This window comes from Suricata suricatta, chromosome 13 (assembly GCF_006229205.1).
Source record: "Suricata suricatta isolate VVHF042 chromosome 13, meerkat_22Aug2017_6uvM2_HiC, whole genome shotgun sequence".
Taxonomy (NCBI): domain Eukaryota; kingdom Metazoa; phylum Chordata; class Mammalia; order Carnivora; family Herpestidae; genus Suricata; species Suricata suricatta.
In genome coordinates this window covers 37,454,798-37,475,422 of record NC_043712.1, presented here as the reverse complement: position 1 = coordinate 37,475,422, position 20,625 = coordinate 37,454,798, and the positions used below count along the sequence as shown (strand labels likewise).

Here is a 20,625-nt window from a genome sequence, read left to right as displayed (position 1 = left end):
TGTAATGGGAATACCAGAATTGTGGAAAGCAGAAAAATATTTGAATAACTGAAAACTTTTCAAATTTATTGAAAACCTTTCATCTATATATCCAAGAAGCTCAACTTGCAATAGGATAAATTCAGAGTTTTACACCTAGACACAAGTAAACAGCAGGAAGCCATGGACAAGGAGAAAACCTTGAAAGCAGCAGAGAAATATGACTCCTCACATACAAGGGAACCCCTGTAACATTAGCAACAGACTTCTTATCAGAAACAATGGAAAACGCTACATCACTACAAGAAGATACTGAGATGACCTATTCAAAGCCCTGGGGAAAAACAGCTGCCAACCAAGAACCTTCTATTCAACAAAACTATCTTTCAGAAATGAAAATAAAGGGGCACCAGGTGGCTTAGTCAGTTAAGTATGTGACTCAATCTCAGCTCAGGTCTTAAATTCAGGGTCGTGAGTTCAAGACCCATGTTGGGCTCCGTGCTGGGCATGAATCCTACTTTATTTTTTTAAATTTTTTTAATGTTTTATTTATTTTTGATACAGAGAGAGACAGAGCATGAGAGGGGGAGGGGCAGAGAGAGAAGGAGACACACAGAATCTGAAGCAGACTCCAGGCTCTGAGCTAGCTGTCAGCACAGAGCCCGACACGGGGCTCAAGCCCACGAGCGTGAGATCTGACCTGAGCCGAAGTTGGAGGCTTAACCAACTGAGCCACCCAGGTGCCCATTAAGCCTACTTTAAAAAAAAAGAAAAGAAGGAAGGAAGGAAAGAAAAAAAGGGAAACAATTTATTGCTAGCAGATCTACTTCACAATAAATACTAAAGGAAGTTCTTCAGAACTGAAAGCAAGTAAACCCAGATGTAAATTCAAATCCATATGAAAAATCAAAGAGTAAATGTAATTGCATAATTATAAAGACAGCATAAAAGCATATTCTTTTTGCAGCTGACTTCAAAAGCAGTTGTATAAGATAATATGTCATTGTATTGTTAGGCTTGTAACATGTGGAAATATATCTGACAATAAGAGCACAAAGGAAGTAGGTGGGATCAAAGTTGTACTAAAGTAAGGAAGTGATAGCAGGTGGTAACTCAGATATGCAGGGGAAAAAAGATGATGAATATAACACACTATGAATGTATGCTTGCTCTTTTCTCAGTTTCAATAGACTTACATTATATAACAACATATTGTTGGGTTTGTAACATGTAGACATAAAATGTATAACAATAATAGCATAAAAGAGAAGAGATTAGGGGCACCTGGGTGGCTCAGTTGGTTAAGCGTCGGGCTTCAGCTCAGGTCATGATCTCACGATTGTGGGTTCGAGCCCCGCGTCGGGTTCTGTGCTGACAGCTCAGAGCCTGGAGCCTGCTTCGGATTCTGTATCTCCCTCTCTCTCTGACCCTCCCCTGCTCACGCTATCTCTCTCTGTCTCTCAAAAATAAATTTAAAAAAAAAGAGAAGAGAGTATAGAGCTACATAGGAGTAAGGCTTCTATATCACTGGAATTAGGTTAGTATAAATCTGAAGTGGATTCTGATAAGATGTATATCATAAGCCCTAGAATATCCATTAAGAAAATAACCAAAAATAAATACAGTGAAATGGGGCACCTGGGTGACTCAGTTGGTTGAGCCTCTGACTCTTGATTTCAGTTCAGGTCATGATCTCTAGCTCATAGGATTGAGCCCTTGCTTGGGAATCTCTCTCCCTCCTTTTCTGCCCCTCCTCTGTTCGCATGTGTGCACGCACACTCTCAAGGAAAGAAAAAAACAAAAATATAGTGAAAAATAGGATTAAAGGAAAAAATGTTAAATTAGAAACAATTCACTTAATGCAAAACAAAGCAGTAAAGGAAGATAAGATTAACAGGGTCATGAAGCATACAGAAAAGTAAAAGTTAAATGACAGATACAATCCAGCTGTAATAACATTGATGTGTATGGATTAAACTCTTGAAAAGCAGAGATTGTCCAACCAAATTTTTTTAAAAAGCAGAGGATTCAACTATGTGGTATCTTCAGGAAACAGACTTTAGAGTTAAAGATAAAATTAGGCTGAAAATAAAAGTATGGAAAAAAAAATACATCATTTAAGCAGCAGATAAAAGACTTGTGGCCAACTTCTGAGTGGTCTTTGAAATAGGACTTGTCCTAAACGTATTTAGCAGAATGAATGATAGGCCTCTTATCACCAGATGGTCCCAGAGCTTGAGTCATTGAGATTATGGATCATGATTTCTGATTGTTTATGACCCCCAGATTATTTTCAGAGTTAAGAGTACTTCAGTAAAGTCATCCATGGCTACAGTTTTAAGGAGATTCAAGTCTAACTCGAGACTTGAGGCCTAAAGAAAGAAGTCAGAAGATCTGTTTTTTTTTTTTAACTTAGACAAAAGCATCATGCACTCCAGAGGATATGCCAGTGACTAATCTGGGCCCTGGGTCTTTGCCGGAAAAGGCCCAGCCTGCAGATGAAGGGAAGATAGGGGAAGAGGCATTGACTACATCCTTCTTCCCTCAACTCTGATTCTGGAGTTGGAGGGAATAGAAGTAGAAGACCAGTGTGGCTAGTGAACTTGGGAGTCTGAAAATGAGTACTTGCAGTGTTCATTCCTAGCTCTTTTTATTTTTATTAAAGATTTCATTCATACCTGCGAAAAGCTCTGCCATGAAGGAGACTGTGGACCATGCTCTCGTACATCAGTTATTTCCTGCAGATGCTCTTTCAAAACAAAGGTAAATTCTAAACAATGTTAACATTGTTACCACTAGTACCGTTTAAATTAGTGATTATGGGATGGGAGGAATCAAAATAACTTATTTTATTCCTATCATCCTATGTGTGATTCATTGAACCCAGCCAGTATATGCTGGCAGCAACCATGGGTCAGTTGTAGGGTAGGTATGGGCCAGGGGGTGGGTAGTACTCTAGGCTCAGAGGCTAGTGTGATGGGGCTGAGACAAGTATCCAGATAGCTCTACCAAAATACAAGTGTGATAATGCTAGGTGCTAGGACAGAACAAGAGCACTGTTGCTAAGAAGTTGGAGAGAACATAGTACATAAGATCACTCTCATTTCTGACACTCATTGCAAGAGTTTAGACAAGTGCTAAATTAGAGTAATGCACAAGACCACCCTAATTTCTGATACCAACTGCAAGTCCAGTGTTTCTAAGACCACTCTCATGGTTTGATAATTCACTAGAACTCTATAGAACTCATAGAAAGCTGTTATAATCATGGTTACAGTTTACTACAGAGGAAAGATATAGATTAATATCAGCCAAAGGAAGAAACATGCAGGGCAGAGTCCCAAGAAAGTACCAAAAAAGAAGCCTCTAATTGTCCTCTCCTTATGGAGCTGGAACAGCTTTACTTTCTCAACATCATTCTGTGGTGATATGCATGGAGTATTGCCAACCAAGAAAGGTCACCCAAGCCTAGGTGTTCAGTTTTTACTGAGGCTGCACTCTGTAAGCATGGTTGACTGCCCATGTGGCTGACCTCAATCTCCAGTGTCACTGGAGGTCTGCCATTACTGTGTGACCCAAAGCCCCCACCCTAAAGCATATTATTGGCCTTTGTGGTGTAACCAATCCCCACCCTAGGACTTTTCAGTATGGTCAGCCTGTACCCTAAATCATTTTAGACTGTGCGATGCCCCAGGGCCCCAGGCAGACAATGACACTCCTTGCAAGCATGATATTCCAGGAGCTTAGAGATTGCCTCCCAGAAGCCAATGCCAAAAGGCCAGACCACCCTTTCAGTAAGGTTAATTCTTCACTATACAATTGTTTTTGTCAATTTCTACTTTCTGCCCTGGGCAGTTTTGATCCGACTTTTTGTTATAACAGGGACATCTTACCATTTTGGAATTCATGCTCATTCCTATGTTTGTAACCAGAGGCAAGAGCCTTGCTGTGGAAGTCTTTGAGAAATCCAACTTCGGGAACATAGCAACTATTGATCTGTCCTCTCTGACCCACTTTCAGTGCATATTCAGCTGCTACCAAGCCCAGGGTCTGGGTAGCAGCTAACTTGCAAATGAATCTGAGAATATAGTCTAGAGATTGGCAGCTAGTTTACGGGATAAGCTTTAGAGTAAAAATGTAAAAATAATGTAATTTACATGTGGCAAAAGGTGTGTGTGTGCGTGCAGTTTTTTCCCTGAAAGAAACAAGAATACATAGTAGAGATATTTTGAATGTCAGATATAGGACCTTAACCAGAATACATGAGGCAGTAGAAATATTTTAAATGTCAGATACAGGACCTTGAAGATTGTGAACTACTGTGATTTAGTAATCACAAATTTAGTGATGCCGAGATGTGCTGTTTGTGACCTAGAAGCACAAGCGGGTGGGTTGTGTGAGCTAGAAATGGCTACTGTTGGTTTCCTTCTTTCTCCCCAACAATCCTGTTCTCTCTCTGTGCTTTTTTGATTCTCATTTCACTCTCTGTCCTCACTCCCTCTAATGGCAGATCCCATGGTAGTGAGTGTATTCATGAAAAGCTGTGTATAAAGTGAATTTTCACAAACAAAAGTTTCATTCTAAAGTTCATGTAGGCACTCACTGTCAGTATGAATTAATTCTATTGAAACCTTTGACAAAGTGAAAAATCTGTTTGAAACTGATGATCATCACCAGATTCTTCAGCCAGATTTTTTAAGGAAATGTTTTTTGTAATGGAACGGGCTTTTCCATTGGAAATGAGTTTTCTAGATAAATAAAACTTATTTCTTAAAGCTTCAGAGGTAGTTTTCTTTTAATCACTTTGGTGGGAATCTTTGAAAAATGTATGCTGTATCTTAATACCTCTTAACAAGGAATACTATATTTTTATAGGTAACCACTCTAGTGTGTCATTTCTTCTCTGCAGTCCAGTGTTTGCATTAATTGGAGCACTCACTCAAGTAATTTCATGAGTCACCTTTGCTTTATATCTCTAGAGAACATACGGGGAAATTTTTCTTATCATCCAACCCAGCCAACTAATGTGTCTAAGACATCTTTGTAGCCAAGAATCTTCCATTTCTTAGACTTTTTTACTTCTCCTATCAACTCTAGTAACTGCCCCTTTTTTCAGAGTCCTTTTCACTAAGAAATGTTTTAGCATTTTGCTAGTTTCTGAGTACCTAGCAACCTGTAAATGATATCACACCAAATTCAAATGTAGATGCTTGGCAGTCAGACTCAGTCTCCCCCAGGTGACTGACTTGCTCCCCACTCAGCATTCTCTCCACACATTTTATTTGGGATCATGCCTCACAAGTTACATGTGATAGATCTTTGGGGTCATTCATATATAATCACCTAAGTAATAACTGAATGCTGGAGGACTACTATATTCTACTTTGCTGCATTTCTGCAGTGTCAGGCTGCTCTTAAGTGTGTTGAGCTGTTTGCCTCTGGAACCAGATATTACATATTTTCATTTTTCTGCTCTTTGTGACTTTTTCTGTCTACCTTTGCCAGATAATTATTTTTCTTTGCTTTATATACCTTTAGCAATCCCTCTTTCCATTCAGATTTTATAATTCTGAAACTCTATTTTAAATTAGGAGGCCAGGCCGCAAAGATTGTTACAATTATATTTGCATGAAATGTCAGGAGCTCCACTGTGAGTGAAGCATATTAATATAGAGACTGGGCTAACCTAGCTCCAGAAAGGTGAGGTTGGTGAGTAAGTGACTGCAGAGTAGTGTAGGGTATTTAGGATGTACATGTTAAATAGCATTATACTGTAGTGGTATTGTTTCATTTGTTCCTAAAGGAGTTACTGTTGGTTTTTTGTTTGTTTTCCTTTTTCCATAGGAGCTTCCATGTACCAGTCTCAAAAGTGAAGGTATGACTGGGAAGGGGCATGAGGGAACTTCCTGGGGTAAAAGTCATTATTCTGTTTCTTGGTCGGGAGTTGTGTTATATATTTGTCATAATTCAGCAAAGGCACACTAAAGATTTATGTATTTCATTTTCTTTTACCTCAAAAGAAAAGGAAAAATCATAAATTGAATTCTAGCTAACGAAGTGCTAAAAAAAGGGTAAGAATATTCATATCTGTAGCTTACTTTAAAAAGCATCAAATATCAAGATAAATTCATAGGTGGATAGAAAGACTGGTGAAAAAGTAATGGTAGAATCTCAGTAGTGGACATATGGATATTCACTGTAAAGTGGCTTCAACTTTTATATGTTTGAAAAGTTTCATAATAAAATGATGGTAGTGGGGATGGAGGAGTATAGTACCTAATGCACCAAACTTTCTACATACTGACTCTGATGCTCGATTCCCTTAAGGCTTAATATGATTGTTGGATACCTAGAACACGTACTCAGCCAGCAAGCCTTCTTAACCTGGAGGCCTACGATATTTTGTCCTTGACCCCGACTTCCCACACTATTATGATTCTGTCTGTTGCTAACCATCACTTTAAGGTGGCTTAACACCTTAAAACCGTTTTTGGAAAAATGATAGGAGTTAAATGTGTCCCCAAAAAAAGCTCTTATTCTGGCCAGGAAGAAAGCTGTTTAGGTTAGGATGCTTTTGTCTCTGGGTATTCAAAAACCCAAGGAAAAGTAACTTCAGCAATAAGGGGCTTTACTCTCTCACATAATAGGAAGTATGGAGGAACACAAGTCCAGGGTTGGTTAATTCCAAACTCCTAATTCCAGGACTCCCAACTTCTCTGATCTTCTTGGTTTCCCACTCATGGCTGTAAGTTAGCTACAGCAAGTCATCATACCAGCATCTTACCCAGCAATATCTAAAGGAAAGAAAGAGTTCTTAAGCTTCCTTCCCTTCTTAAGAGCAAGGAAAACCATCCTTAGAGGACCTCAGTACACTTTGTATCACATGTTCCTGCCTAAACCCACCGTCAGCAAGAGAAATGGAGTTAACAGGCTAGACTATTTTGTATTCACCCCTGAAACTGAGAAGCACATGGGTACCTAGTTTCTGAACAAAATTAAGGTTCTGTTAGCCTTAAGAAGGTGGCAAGTGGTTGTTTGAGAGGTAATCAGAAGTATCTGCCTTAAAACCACAGTCAAAATTTTGGTTATTAAAAATATAATTTGACGGGGCGCCTGCGTGGCTCAGTCAGTTAAGCCTCTGACTTCGGCTCAGGTCATATCTCACGTTAGTGGGTTCGAGCCCCACGTCGGGCTCTGTGCTGACAGCTAGCTCAGAGCCTGGAGCCTGCTTCCAGTTCTGTGTCTCCTTCTCTCTCTGCCCCTCCCCCTCTATGCTCTGTCTCTCTGTATCAAAAATAAATAAAACATTAAAAAAAATTAAAATATATATATATAATTTGAGGGGCACCTGGGTGGCTCAGTTGGTTAAGTGTCCAACTTCAGCTCAGGTCATGATCTCATGGTTTGTGCATTCAAGCCCCGCATCGGGCTGTGTGCTGACAGTTCAGAGCCTGGAGCCTTCTTCAGATTCTGTGTGTCTGTCTGTCTCTCTCTGTCCCTACCTGCCTCAAGCTCTGTCTCTGTCTCAAAAATAAATGAACATTTAAAAAATATTTTAAAATGTATATAATTTGAAAAAATTACATCAATACACTTTTAAAGTTAAAAAAAAAAAAAAAGGAATAAAAACACTATAAAGGAAAAAGTGACAATACACCCTATCTTGATTTTTCCCCTTCTAGTTCCCCTTTCCGGATGAAACTCTTACTAGTTTATTGGATTTGGGTCCAGATCTTTTTCTGTATTCATATAGGTGTATACACATGCCCGTTAGTTTTATTTTCTCTCGTAAACTTAGGTTTATACCAGACATACTATTTGCGACTTGTTTTTTTTTTTCTCTTGGTAATATATCAAAGACATTTTTTTTAACTTTTATTTTTTTGAGAGACAGAGAAGAACAGAGCATGAGCAGGGGAGGGGCAGAGAGAGAGACACAGAATCAGAAACAGCGCTGACAGCTCAGAGCCTGATGCAGGGCTCGAACCCACAAACCGTGAGATCATGACCTGAGCTTAAGTCAGACGCTTAACCACCTGAGCCACCCAGGCACCCCTCAAAGACATTTTTCTATGTCAGCATATATAGCTCTCCCTCTTGCACCATATTCGATACGTGGGTATGCCACAATGTAGTTCACTATTGCCCTTTTGGTGGCCATTTAGTTTGTCTCCAGTTTTTCCCCATTTTGAATAATGCTGTATCCATCTTGTCCCACTTTTTAAAACTTCATGATGAAAAATTTTAACCATATGTGAGAGTAGAAAGATTAATGTAACAAACCACTATGCACCTGTCACCCCTCATCAGTAATCAGCACTTTGCCTATCTTGTTTCATCCATCCCTCCCTTCCCTCCTTTTTATTTTCACTGAAGTACTTTGAAAATAAATCTCAAACATTATTTTACTCATAAACACTTCAGTACCTAGCCTATTTTTAAAAATTGAGGTAAAATTCACATAACATAGAATGGGTCATTTTAAAGTATACAGTTCAGGGGTGCCTAAGTAGTCAGTCGGTTAAGCATCCGACTCTTGATTTCAGCTCAGGTCATGATTTCATGCTTCATGAGAGCAAGCCCCATGTCAGGCTTTGTGCTGATAGTGTAGAGCCTGCTTGAGATTCTCTAACTCTCTCACTACCCTTTCCCTGCTCACTTTCATGTGCACTCGCTCTCTCTCAAACATTTATTTAAAATGTACAATTCATTGGCATGTAGCGATTCACAGTGTTGTGCAACTATCACCTCTATCTAGTTCTAGAACATTTTCATCATATAAGGGAGAAACCCTGTATTTATTAACTTTTTACTCCCCAGTCACTCCCCCCTCAGGCCCTGAGGAACCATTAATCTGCTATGGATTTACCTATTCTAAGTATTTCACATAAATGGAATCATATAATACATAACCTTTTTATGCCTGGCTTCTTTCACTTAGCATGTTTTCAAGATTCATCCATGTGAAGCACATATCACTACTTCATTCCTCTTTATGACTGAATAATATTTCATTGTGTAGATATATCACAATTTGTTCATGACATTTGGGTTGTTTCAGTCTTTTGGATATTTTGATTAGTGCTACTGTGAACATTTGTTTACAAGTTTTTGTTTAAATACCAGTTTAAAATTTTTTGGATACATACCTACAAGTGGAATTGCTGGAATTGTGTGCATGTTTTTGAAGAACTGCCACAGCAGTTTTCTGTAGCACCTACATCATTTTACATTCCCATCAGTGTATAAGGGTTTTGCTTTTTCCACATCCTCTCTGACATTTATTTTTTGTTTTTGTTTTTGTCTCATGGTTTTTTTTTTTCTTAAAGCTATCCTAAGTAGATATGAAGTGATATGTCCTTATGCTTTTGATTTGCATTTCCCTAGTGATGTTGAACATTTTTAAATGTACTTTGCCATTTGTAATCTTCTTTGGAAAAAGAGTCTGTTTAAGTCCTTTGTCTGTCTTTTAATTGGGTTCTCTTCTTGTTGAGTTGTAAGAATTCTTTATGTATTTTTGATCTTAGACCCTTATAGATAGATGATTTGCAAATATTTTCTCCCATTATGTGGGCTATCTTTTCACTTTCTTAATGGTATCCTTGTTACACAAAATCTTTCAGTTTTGATCAAGCACTGATTTGTGTTTCTTCTTTTGTTGTTTGTACAACAAAATATATTAAAATATATATATATTTTTATAACATCCCTAATTAACATTTTTTTAAATTTTTTTTTTAATGTTTTATTTATTTTGGGTACAGAGAGAGATAGAGCATGAGAGGGGGAGGGGCATAGAGAGGGAGACACAGAATCCGAAGCAGGCTCCAGGCTCTGAGCTTGCTGTCTGCACAGAGCCTGACGCGGGGCCCGAACCCACAAACGTGAGATCTGACCTGAGCCGAAGCCGGCCGCTCAACCGACTGAGCCACCCAGGCACCCCAAAAATATATTTTCAAAAGTATATGTGTAGGAATGATTACTTAAGGTAGAATTACCATTTAAATTTTTGATAGATACATATGTGTGCCAAAAGTTTATACTCCCATCCACAGAGTGTGCCTTGTTTTCTACACCTTCACCCATACCATATTGTCTTTTTTTTTTTTTTAACAATCTGACAGGTGAAAAATTTTAGCATACCTTATTTTAATATGTATTTTTACCATAACTAATTTATTTACATTATTACTTATGTGTTTCTTCAGCTTGCAGTCATTCAAATATTTGTTGAATGAATGTTCATCTCCTTTGCCTTTTTTCTTTTTAATTGGCCACAACAGATGCAACATTTATGTGTGATAAGCGATGTAACAAGAAACGGTTATGTGGACGACATAAATGTAATGAGATATGCTGTGTGGTAAGTGGACCTGTCATTAGGTACAATCAGATTGCATTCATCCAGGGGCTAAATATCTAGAAACCTCAGCCATCAGGAATGCAGCTCAGATTCAGATATCACTGGGAGAGGCCCCTGAGCAGCAGTGAAAGAGCTGCCCAGAGAGACAGGCCTGGACATTTTAGGCCTTAGCCAAGTTAAGAAGTCAGCCAGTGGCAGAATGGGGGAAGAGAAAGAAGACAGAAGCCCTCAGGCTCCAGAGCCTAAGACCATCAGATGAGCATAGAGTCCTCTGGAGGAGATTATGTGTTGTCCCAACACGCAGACTGACTAGACTAGGCTGGTCTTAGCAATTCGGGCACTGGGTTTCATATACAACTTGGATGAGGTCAGTAGGCAAAATGAATGGGGCATTTTTGAAAGGAGCAATTTTCAGTTATCTGAAGTATTCACTTATATGGAACTAAATAAAGACAGTACTACCTGACAGTAATGTTTTACCATGTTGTGCGTGTGTTTGTCTGTACAAACAAGATCACATAGTACCATTAGCAGAGTAGTGCACGTAACATACTTAATGTATGTATGTCATATACATAACTGTTATTTTTAAAGTTTTACATATTATAAGATGAAGAATGACAAAATCATACAATGTATTAAGACTTATTTATAGGGGCACCTGGGTGGCTCAATCAGTTTAGCATCTGACTTTAGTTCAGGTCATGATCTCGCGGTTCATGACTTCGAGCCCTGCATCAGACTTGCTGCTGTCACAAAGCCCGTTTCAGATCATCTGTCTCCTTCTCTCTCTGCCCCTACCCTGCTCGCTCGCTCGCTTGCAAAAATAAACACTAAAAAAAAAAAAAGACTTATTTATGAGTCAGTATTTGAAGACATAAAGAGTTTTTCCTGTTATTGAAAATTTCAAACATGGGGCGCCTGGATGGCTCAGTCAGCTAAGCCTCCGACTTCGACTCACGTCATGATCTCACGTTCGTGGGTTCGAGCCCCGCATCGGGCCCTGTGCTGACAGCTCAGAGCCTGGAGCCTGCTTCCGATTCTGTCTGTCTCTCTCTCTCTCTCTCTCTCTCTCTCTCTCTCTGCTCCTCCCCCGCTCATGCTGTGTCTCTCTGTGTCTCAAAAATAAATAAAAACATTAAAAAAAATTAAAATTAAAAAAAGAAAATTTCAAACATAAACAAAAGCAGAAAGATTAATATGATTCCCATATATGCAATGTCTAGCTTCAGTAGTGATCAGCTCATGACTAATCTTGTTTCATCCACATCCCCACCTACTCCTTCTCGTTCTTTTGTAGCTAGTCTCAGACATCATTTCACCATAACTGTGGAAAGCTTTTTTTATTAATTTTGTTGTTTGTGGAAAATATAAAATGTAGATAATTTTGCAAACAAATATGAATCTCTTCCTAGGATAAGGAGCACAAGTGTCCTTTGATTTGTGGGAGGAAACTCCGCTGTGGCCTTCATAGATGTGAAGAACCCTGTCATCGTGGGAACTGCCAGTCATGCTGGCAAGCCAGTGAGTGTCTTTGCTGTATGCTTTTTTTAAAGAGTTTTCTAGGGATCACTGGGTGTCTCAGTTGGTTAAGTGTCCAACTCTTGATTTTGGCTCAGGTCGTGATCTCACAGTTGTGAGATCAAGCCCCATGTTGGGCTCTGCATTGGGTGTGGATCCTGCTTAAGATTATCTCTCACTCTCTGCACCTCCCCTGTGCTGCCTCAAAAATTAATTGATTGATTCATTGATTGACTAATTAAAGAATTTTCTAGGGGCGCCTGAGTCGTTCAGTCCATTAAGCATCCAACTCTTGATTTTGGCTCAGGTCATATTCCTGCAGTGGGTAAGATTGAGCCCTACATCAGGTTCTGCACTGATAGCCAGAGCCTCCTTGGAATTCTCTCTTTCCCTCTCTCTCTCTCTCTCTCTCTCTCAAAATAAATAAATTAACTTTAAAAAAACTTTTTAAAGAGTTTTCTAGAAGTTCAGGCATAATGTATTTTGAGGGACTGATTTGCTTAGTTTGCCATGGGTTACTCAACTAAGCCTAAGTATTTCAGATATGTTGTGACTTAAAAAAAAAGTTATTCTCTTGCTGCATTGTTATCCCTGAATGTACAAAACTTGGGATATAAGCAACAATTCTAAAACGAAATCCAGTTCATTAATGGATCACTATTTATTTATTTGTTTATTTTATTTATTTATTGAGAGACAGTGCGAGCAGGGGAGGGTCAGAGAGAGAGGGAGATACAGAATCTGAAGCAGTCTCCAGGCTCTGAGTTAGCTGTCAGCACAGAGCCTGACACAAGGCTTGAACCCACAAACTGTGAGATCATGACCGGAGCCACAGCCAAGACGCTTAACCAACTGAACCACCCAAGCACCCCAAATGGATTACTCTTAAATGTCAGTGACCCAAATTCTGTCCTCAGCAGTCTTCCTTCTCTGTATTATTAGGAGCAATTTGTAAACTTTTTCATCTTAGGACTTACTTACATTCTTAAAATTATCAAGGGCCCTCAAAGAGCTCTTTCCATGTGAATTATATCTATATTTATCATATTGGAAATTAAAATGAGGAATTTAAAAATATTAGTTTTTTTTAATTCAAATTTTAGTTAATATGTCATGCAATATCAGTTTCAGGAGTAGAATTCAACAATTCATCACTTACATACAACACCCAGTGCTCATTACAAGTGTCCTCCTTAATACCTATCACTCATCTAGCCCATCTCCCACCTACCTACCTCCATCAACTTTTAGTTTGTTCTCTGTCTTTAAAAGTCTCTTGTGGTTTCTTTGCCTCTCTACTTCCCCCACCTCCCTTTCCATATGTTCACCTGTCTTGTTTCTTAAATTACATATACAAGTGAAATCATAGAGTATTTGTCTTTGTCTGATTGATCTCAAATAGTACATACATTCTAGCTCCATCCATGTCGTTGCAAGTGGCAAGGTTTCATTCCTTTTGATGGCTGAGTAATACTCCATTGTATATCTATTTCACATCCTCTTTATCCATTCATTAGTCACTGGACATTTGGGTGCCCTCCATAGTTTGGCTATTGTTGATAATGCTGCTATAAATATTGGTGTGCATATTCCCCTTCAAATTTGTATTTTTATATTCTTTGGGTAAATACCTTCTAGTACAATTGCTGGATGGTGGGTAGTCCTTTTTTTTTTAATTGACAGTGACTTTTTTTTTAATTTTGTTTAATTTTTTAAAAAATTTACATCCAAGTTAGTTAGCATATAGTGCAATGATTTCAGGAGTAGATGCCTTAATGTCCCTTACCCAGTTAGCCCATCCCCCGTCCCACAACCCTTCCAGTAACCCTGGTAGCATAGTTTGTTTCTAGTTTTGTGAGGAACCTCCACACTGCTTCTCCAGAGTGGCTGCACCAATTTGCATCCCCACCAACAATCAAGAGAGTTCCCCTTTCTTTGAATCCTTGTCAACACCTGCTGTTTCCTGTATTACTAATTTTAGCCATTCTGACAAGTATGAGGTGGTATTTCATTGTGGTTTTGATTTGTATTTCCCTGATGATGAGTGATATTGAGCATCCATTCTTATGTCTGTTAGCCATCTGGATGTCTTCTCTGGAGAAATGTCTATTCATGTCTTCTGCCCCGTTTCTTAACTGGGTTATTTGTTTTTTGGGTGTTGAATTGGTAAGTTCTCTATAGATTTTGGATACTAACCATTTATCAGGTATGTTGTTTGCCAGTGTCTTCTCCCATTCCATCGGTTGCCTTTTTAGTTTTGTTGATTGTTTCTTTTGCTGTGCAAAAAGAAGCTATTTATCTTTATGAAGTCTCAATAGTTCATGTTCACTTTCATTTCCCTTGCCTTTGGTCACATGTCTAGGAAAAAAGTTGCTCTGGCCAAGGTCAAAGAGGGCGCTACCTGTTATCTCCTCTAGGATTTTGATGGTTTCCTATCCCATATTAGTTTGTTTTTTTAGTATATGTGCTGCCGAAGTGCATGTTGATATTAGTTTATTTTTAATAACCATATTTTTAAAAAATGTTTATTTTTGAGAGGGAGAGAGAGAGAGCAAGCGAGCACAAGGGAGAGGCAGAGGGGGGAACAGAGGATTCGAAGCAGGCTCTGTGGTGGCAGCAGACAGCCCAATGCAAGGTTTGATCTCATGAACTGTGAGACCATGACTTGAGCTGAAGTCAGATGCTTAACCAGCTGAGCCACCCAGGCTCACCATAAAATAAACAAATAGATTTTTAAAACAACAAACCTATATGTTTTAGTGTACAATGAAAGTGCTTTGTTTCACAGATTATAGAAAAGACATGTATTTAAGGATTAAGCTGTCTTTTTCTTTACTGCTTCATCAAGGACTTTTTTATTGTGGCAATGAAAACTACAGTGATTACAGATTGGTTCTACTGCCTTGATTTGAGCTAAGACCCTGGGAGTTTTACCAACTCTTGGTTTTGCACCATCAGTGTAAATGTCAACATAGTGGGGCACAAAATAATACCTTAGTCTGATTATGAAAATAATTTTGGCCTTATGGACTCCCTGAAGAACTCAGAGACCCCTACGGGTCAACAGAGCACACTTTGAGAACTGCTGCGTTAAAAGATTGACCACGATTAAGACTTCCCAGCATGTCTTTGATAGAATGCTAGGCCTACTTCATTTCAAAAAGGAGTTGAGTCAGTGCTTTGATATAAATCACACATGTGGATTCCATGAAAACAACTTACATAGCCCCTTGCCCTTTACCTGTTTCACATATATTAGCTTGTTAAATGGATAGGTCAAAATTTGGTATCCCCATTTGACGAGTGGAAAGCTCAGAGATGTTAAATTACCAGCCCACAGCCACTGAGCAAGTAAGTAGTAGGTCTGGGACCAGAAGCCTGTCTCCTGACTGTATATACAGGACTCTTTCCACCACATTTTATAGCTTCTGACAGGTTTGCTGAAGACAGTACTGACTGGGCAGGAGCAGTGGGTGGTAGAATCCTGAGAGCCCTGGGCTTCCTGACTCTTGGTGACATAGTTGAGAACCATGGCCACAGGCCTGGCCTTTGCTGTGACTCAGAGTTGGAGAACTGACTCCTCTTAGGATTTAGGAGTTAGACCTCTTGACAAGGTGGGCTGCTTGTCAGAGCTGTCCATTGTGAGCCCTCATTTTGATTTGGTTTGTGAACTGTGTGTAATGAACTCAGATGTAGCTCTGTGCTTCATTTCAACTTTAAATTTCTTTTTTTTTTTAATTTTCCTTATGTATGTGTATTTATTTTTGAGAGAGAGATGGACAGACTGTGAATGGGGGAGGGAAAGAGGGAGAGGAAGACACAGAATCCGAAGCAGGCTCCAGGCTTTGAGTGTCAGCACAGAGCCCAACGTGAGGCTCGAACCCACAAACTGTGAGTTCATGAACTGAGCCAAAGTTGGTTGCTTAACCAACTGAGCCACCCAGGTGCCCCTCAACTTCAAATTTCTCATACAATAGGTGTTGATTACAAGATTAAACAAGAATTTTTTTGAATGACTTCAGTGGCTCTCTGAGGTTTATATTCAAACATAGATTTTTGTATGTTTGTTAATTACCTGTGGCTCTCATAATCTCTATCCATTTTCCCAACTAAAGGAGTTTGAAAAAATAAAAAGCTGTGTCTTTAGCAGAAGTTTATTGTTTTCTCAGAAGAGATGGTCTATAGATCTGTTGTTTATAAAATATATTTAAAAAATGTCCTGGGTTACGCAAGGACTTACAGTTTGTTACAAGTAAAAATGAAATGCTTCATGTCTGTCTGCTCCGTTGCCAGCAGCTCAGGTTTAATAAAATGAAAATGTTTTTTGAAAAAAGCAGTTCCCTAAAATATATAATGCAGGCTAAAAAAATATGTGTGTGTGTGTGTGTGTGTGTGTGTGTGTATATGTATGTATGTATATATATATGTATGTATGTTGTCTGTGTAAATATGTATGTGCACATCATGAAAGGTTGTTTTGTTTCATTGCTGCTCCGCCAGGTTTTGATGAATTAACCTGCCACTGTGGTGCATCAGTGATCTACCCTCCAGTTCCCTGTGGCACCAGACCCCCTGAGTGTACCCAGACCTGTGCCAGAGTCCATGAATGTGACCATCCAGGTGGGTCCCAATTCCTTGCCTCCCCACCTCACAGCCTGTCTCACACTGTGTCATTTAGAATGTTGCATGACAGTCTTTACTACTCTGAGGTCATGTTGTGATAGCCTCCCCTGTTCCCTGTTCTCATGGGCTGCTTCTGTGAAGGTGGGTCTGTGATCTGGGCCAAGCTGGGAATCAGCAGTGCCCTCCATTTTTTTACTCTGTGGATATCAAACACACCTGAAAGGCTGGGAGAATCTCCAGTTGATCTTGTCTTTCAGGAACTCTTCTTGTTGCCTCCAATTTTGATTTATATTTCAAAGTCAAACATCTTTTTGCAAAATTGAAGGTAACTTTTTTTTGTAGTTGCTGTTGTTAAAGAAGTAATATATGTTTACTGTATAAAAGGAAAGAAAGAGGGGTGCCTGAGTGGCTTGGTTGGTTAAGCATCCAACTCTTGATTTCAGTTCAGATCATGATCTCACAGTTGTGAGTTTGAGCCCCATGTAGGGACTCTGCATTGACAGTGCAGAGCCTGCTTAGGATTCTCTCTCTCTCTGCCTCTCCCCCACTCATGTGCATGCTCTCTCTCTCTCTCTCTCTCTCAGAATAAATAAACAAACATTAAAAAAGAAAAAAAAAAGATGAAGTCAAAAGACTGAAATTAAATCATCGATTACATTACCTTTTAACACCTTAATATGTATTCTCAGGGCTTTTTCCATGGGCAAAATAGATATTTGGATTTTTTTTTTTTTTTTCATAAAATCAAAGTGTGATCCTACTGAATTTATTTTAGTGGAATTTTCCCTCTTAATGTAATTTTAATCTCTCTTCTTATGAGTGAATATTTTTCTACAATATAGATTTGTAGTGGTTAATGGAGTGTGCTGTTATATGGATGGGCCATAACTTAGTCTCATGTTGCTGGACAGTTATTTCCAATTCTTTTCTCATAAACTTCTGTGGACATCCAGCCAATAGTTACTTAATATCACCCATTTTCTATCCAGTTTAGTCACTAGCTTTCCTCTAGGACCATAGTAGCCTCATCATTTCATTTTACCCAGTCCCAGAGGCAAACCTGAAATAACTGAAGTCACCAGATTTGGTACTTAAAGTAAGCCATATGATTCAGACTGACAGATAGACAACACTTCTCAGTTTTTTGAGTATTTTAATAGAGTGAAAGAGAAGTAAATTCCTCATGAAGTAAAACGTCCCTCCTTGCCTGGGAACCTTTGGAGGGCCCTCTCAGCTTACTTCGGTGTTCACACCAGATGAAGTAAATGCCCGAGCCAATACTCACCCACTCCCTTCTTCACACTCACTTGCAAATGTCACAGATGAAGTCCAAATCCTGGTAGGTAATGTCCATAGTAAGAACTTAACCATTGATGAGGTGTGTTGTTTTAGCCTGCTTTTATTCAGCATTCTTTAAACTTTCCTTGAAAGTTAGTTGTATACCCACCATGATATCAGACACAGAGAGCGGTTCAGAGGAAGAAAAAAGGAGCCCATGATCTCGAGATTCTTCTGTTCTTCCAAAGAGGAAGAGGATGGTAGTTACATGCACATGACACAACCAACCATTTCGTGAAGATGGGCCAGATAATGGCAGCAAGCCATCAACGTTAGGGAGTTTAAGAGAGCCCTGGGCAGGGTGTGGTCAGCCCAAGCAGGCTTTGTTGGAGGAGATGAGTTAGGACAAACTGCCTCTTACAGGCAGCAAGGAAATTGAAAGGAATCAGGGGAGCATGTCAGATGGAATGAGCACAGAGAGATATTTGAGCCGTGTAAGATAGGGCCAGAAGTATGAGTAGAATGGACAGACCAGGGGCTGTGCTGCCGGAGGTGAGCGGGAGAGCTGCCTCCTCCTCTGCTTCTGGGTTTGGTGTGTCTGTCTCACCTCAGTGCACTTTCTCTTACACATGCTCACCCATCAGCACTTGAAAATAAAGCCACCTACTTTTTACTTTCCTGTGACTATTTTAAAAAGTATTCCCAACTTTTAAACTTAAAAAAGTTCCTTGTCCTATACCGTTAAAAATATATATATTAATTTGTGTGGCTTTATTTAAGTATTATTCCTAGTTAGACATAATTCCTAATTTTCTTTTTCTCTTAACAGTGTATCATTCTTGTCACAGTGAAGAGAAGTGTCCCCCTTGTACTTTCCTAACTCAGAAGTGGTGCATGGGCAAACATGAGGTAAGTTTTCTCTCCCAAGTATTCATTGTTCCAGCTAGAGATTCATGGTGAATTACTTTTAGAGTTGTTAGTCTCATTGTTTCTCAAAATAGAAATACACTCTAAGAAGCAGAGGTTTGCTGTTGCCACTTTTTTCTTTTCTTTTTTTTTAAATGAAGGTATAATTTGGGGTGCCTGCATGGCTCAGTTGATTAGGCGAGTGACTTCAGCTCAGGTCATGATCTTACAGTGTGTGAGTTCAAGCCCCATGTCAGTCTCTATGCTGGTAGCACAGAGCCTACTTTGGATTCTCTTTCTCCCTCTCTCTCTGCCCCTCCCTGCTCATGTGCTCTCACGCTCTCTCTCTCTTTCAAAAATAAATAAAATAAACATTTTAATTAGTTAATTAAGGTATAATTTGCATAAAATAAAATTTTACTCTTTTAAGTGTACAGGTCCTTGAGTTTTGTGAAAACGTTCATATAGCCATGTAACCACCACCACAATCAAGATGTAGAATATTTATTCACCCCCAAATATTCCTTCATCCCCCTCTTTTTTTTTAATTTTTTTTTTATTATCTCTACACCCAATGTGGGGCTTAAACTCATGAACTTGAGATCAAGAGTCACATGCTCTACTGATTGAGCCAGCCAGGCACACCTCCTTCATGCCTCTCTATAGTCAATTTCCCCCTATCTCCAGGTCCCAGCAGTCAATGATCTATTACCTGCCACAGTAGTTTTGCCTTTTCCAGAATGCCACATAAATGAAACCATACAATAGGTAGTATACTGAGTCTCTTTTGCCTTCATTTTTACTCTGGTTGCAGTTAAGTAAACTCAGTCAGTTGGCCTTGAGAACACAGGCTGTGTTTCAGAGACAACTTGCAGGTTCACCAGCATGAGAAAGGTTGCTAGCCTGCATAAAAGTGTTAACATTAAGAGGATCCCAGGAGTGGTTTGTCTCTCCACCGGCTGCCACTCTTCCTCTGTGCCCTGTGCAGCTTCCTATCCTGGCCACTAGGTCAAGACACTCTCCTCCAGGCTTACCTATACCTTTGTAGTGCCATTACCATGAAGGAAATTCATTTTCATTCTCAACTTGTAAGCTTATTTGGCACTATTAACTATAGACCCTTTGAAACACTTTTAAAAATTCTTTATTTTAAAAACTGCATATTCATTGTAGACAACTAAGAACATACATTCTACAACCCAGAAATAAATATTCTTCACATTCTTATGTATAGACTGTAAGGCATGTGTGATACACACTTTCTCATACTCTTAAGATTATACTGTTGTGTAACGTGTCTTTTATTTCATAACACGTTCAACAACATTTTTGGAAACTCTTGATATCTATGACAAACATGCTTTCAGTATCTCATCTTGATGGACATATTTTTCTTCACTTATTTCCTATGAGTGATTCTCAAGTCATTGGCCTTTATTAGTATTTATTCAAATATTACTTCCTCCGAGAGTAACCATTCTAAGATATCCATGTATCATCTTTGTGTTAATGGCTTACTTGGACTTCATTCAACAGATTTTTTTTTTTACATACCTACTGTGTGCTAGGTAACAGGCTAAGTTCATGGTGGTTCAGGAGAGGCATGATTGCTGCCTTCATGGAGCCTTTACTCTGGGGCAGGAGGCAGGCATTTAAACAGTGCAATAGCAGTTTAAACAATGCAGTTGCAGGGGAAGTACAAAGTACTGAGCTGGATCAAAGCAGCTCCCACCCAAGGAAGGTGTTTGTAGAGGAAATAGCTTCCTAAAGAAGATAGGCAAGTAATGAGGGGAGGGGAAACAGGACACAGTGTGTGCAAAATCATCTCCAGACCCTGGTAGTAGTGTAGGTAAGTTTTTAATGCTTGGGAACTACATTCTACCAAAATACTTCTAAAGCAATTTTTTATGTTTATGTGTTTTTTTTATGTTTATTTATTTATTTTGAGAGAGCAT

At 39.1% G+C, this 20,625-nt stretch overlaps 1 protein-coding gene across 1 annotated transcript in view; it reads left to right on the top strand.

Annotated features, from left to right (window-relative positions):
- The window catches only part of NFX1 (nuclear transcription factor, X-box binding 1), a 72,552-nt gene that overhangs the window by 37,552 nt on the left and 14,375 nt on the right, over window positions 1-20,625 (top strand). The window contains exons 10-15 of the mRNA XM_029920060.1: window positions 2,645-2,742; window positions 5,824-5,854; window positions 10,263-10,342; window positions 11,758-11,866; window positions 16,364-16,483; window positions 18,594-18,673. Of these exons, the coding sequence (XP_029775920.1) occupies window positions 2,645-2,742; window positions 5,824-5,854; window positions 10,263-10,342; window positions 11,758-11,866; window positions 16,364-16,483; window positions 18,594-18,673 (518 nt within the window). The remainder of the gene's footprint in view (window positions 1-2,644; window positions 2,743-5,823; window positions 5,855-10,262; window positions 10,343-11,757; window positions 11,867-16,363; window positions 16,484-18,593; window positions 18,674-20,625) is intronic.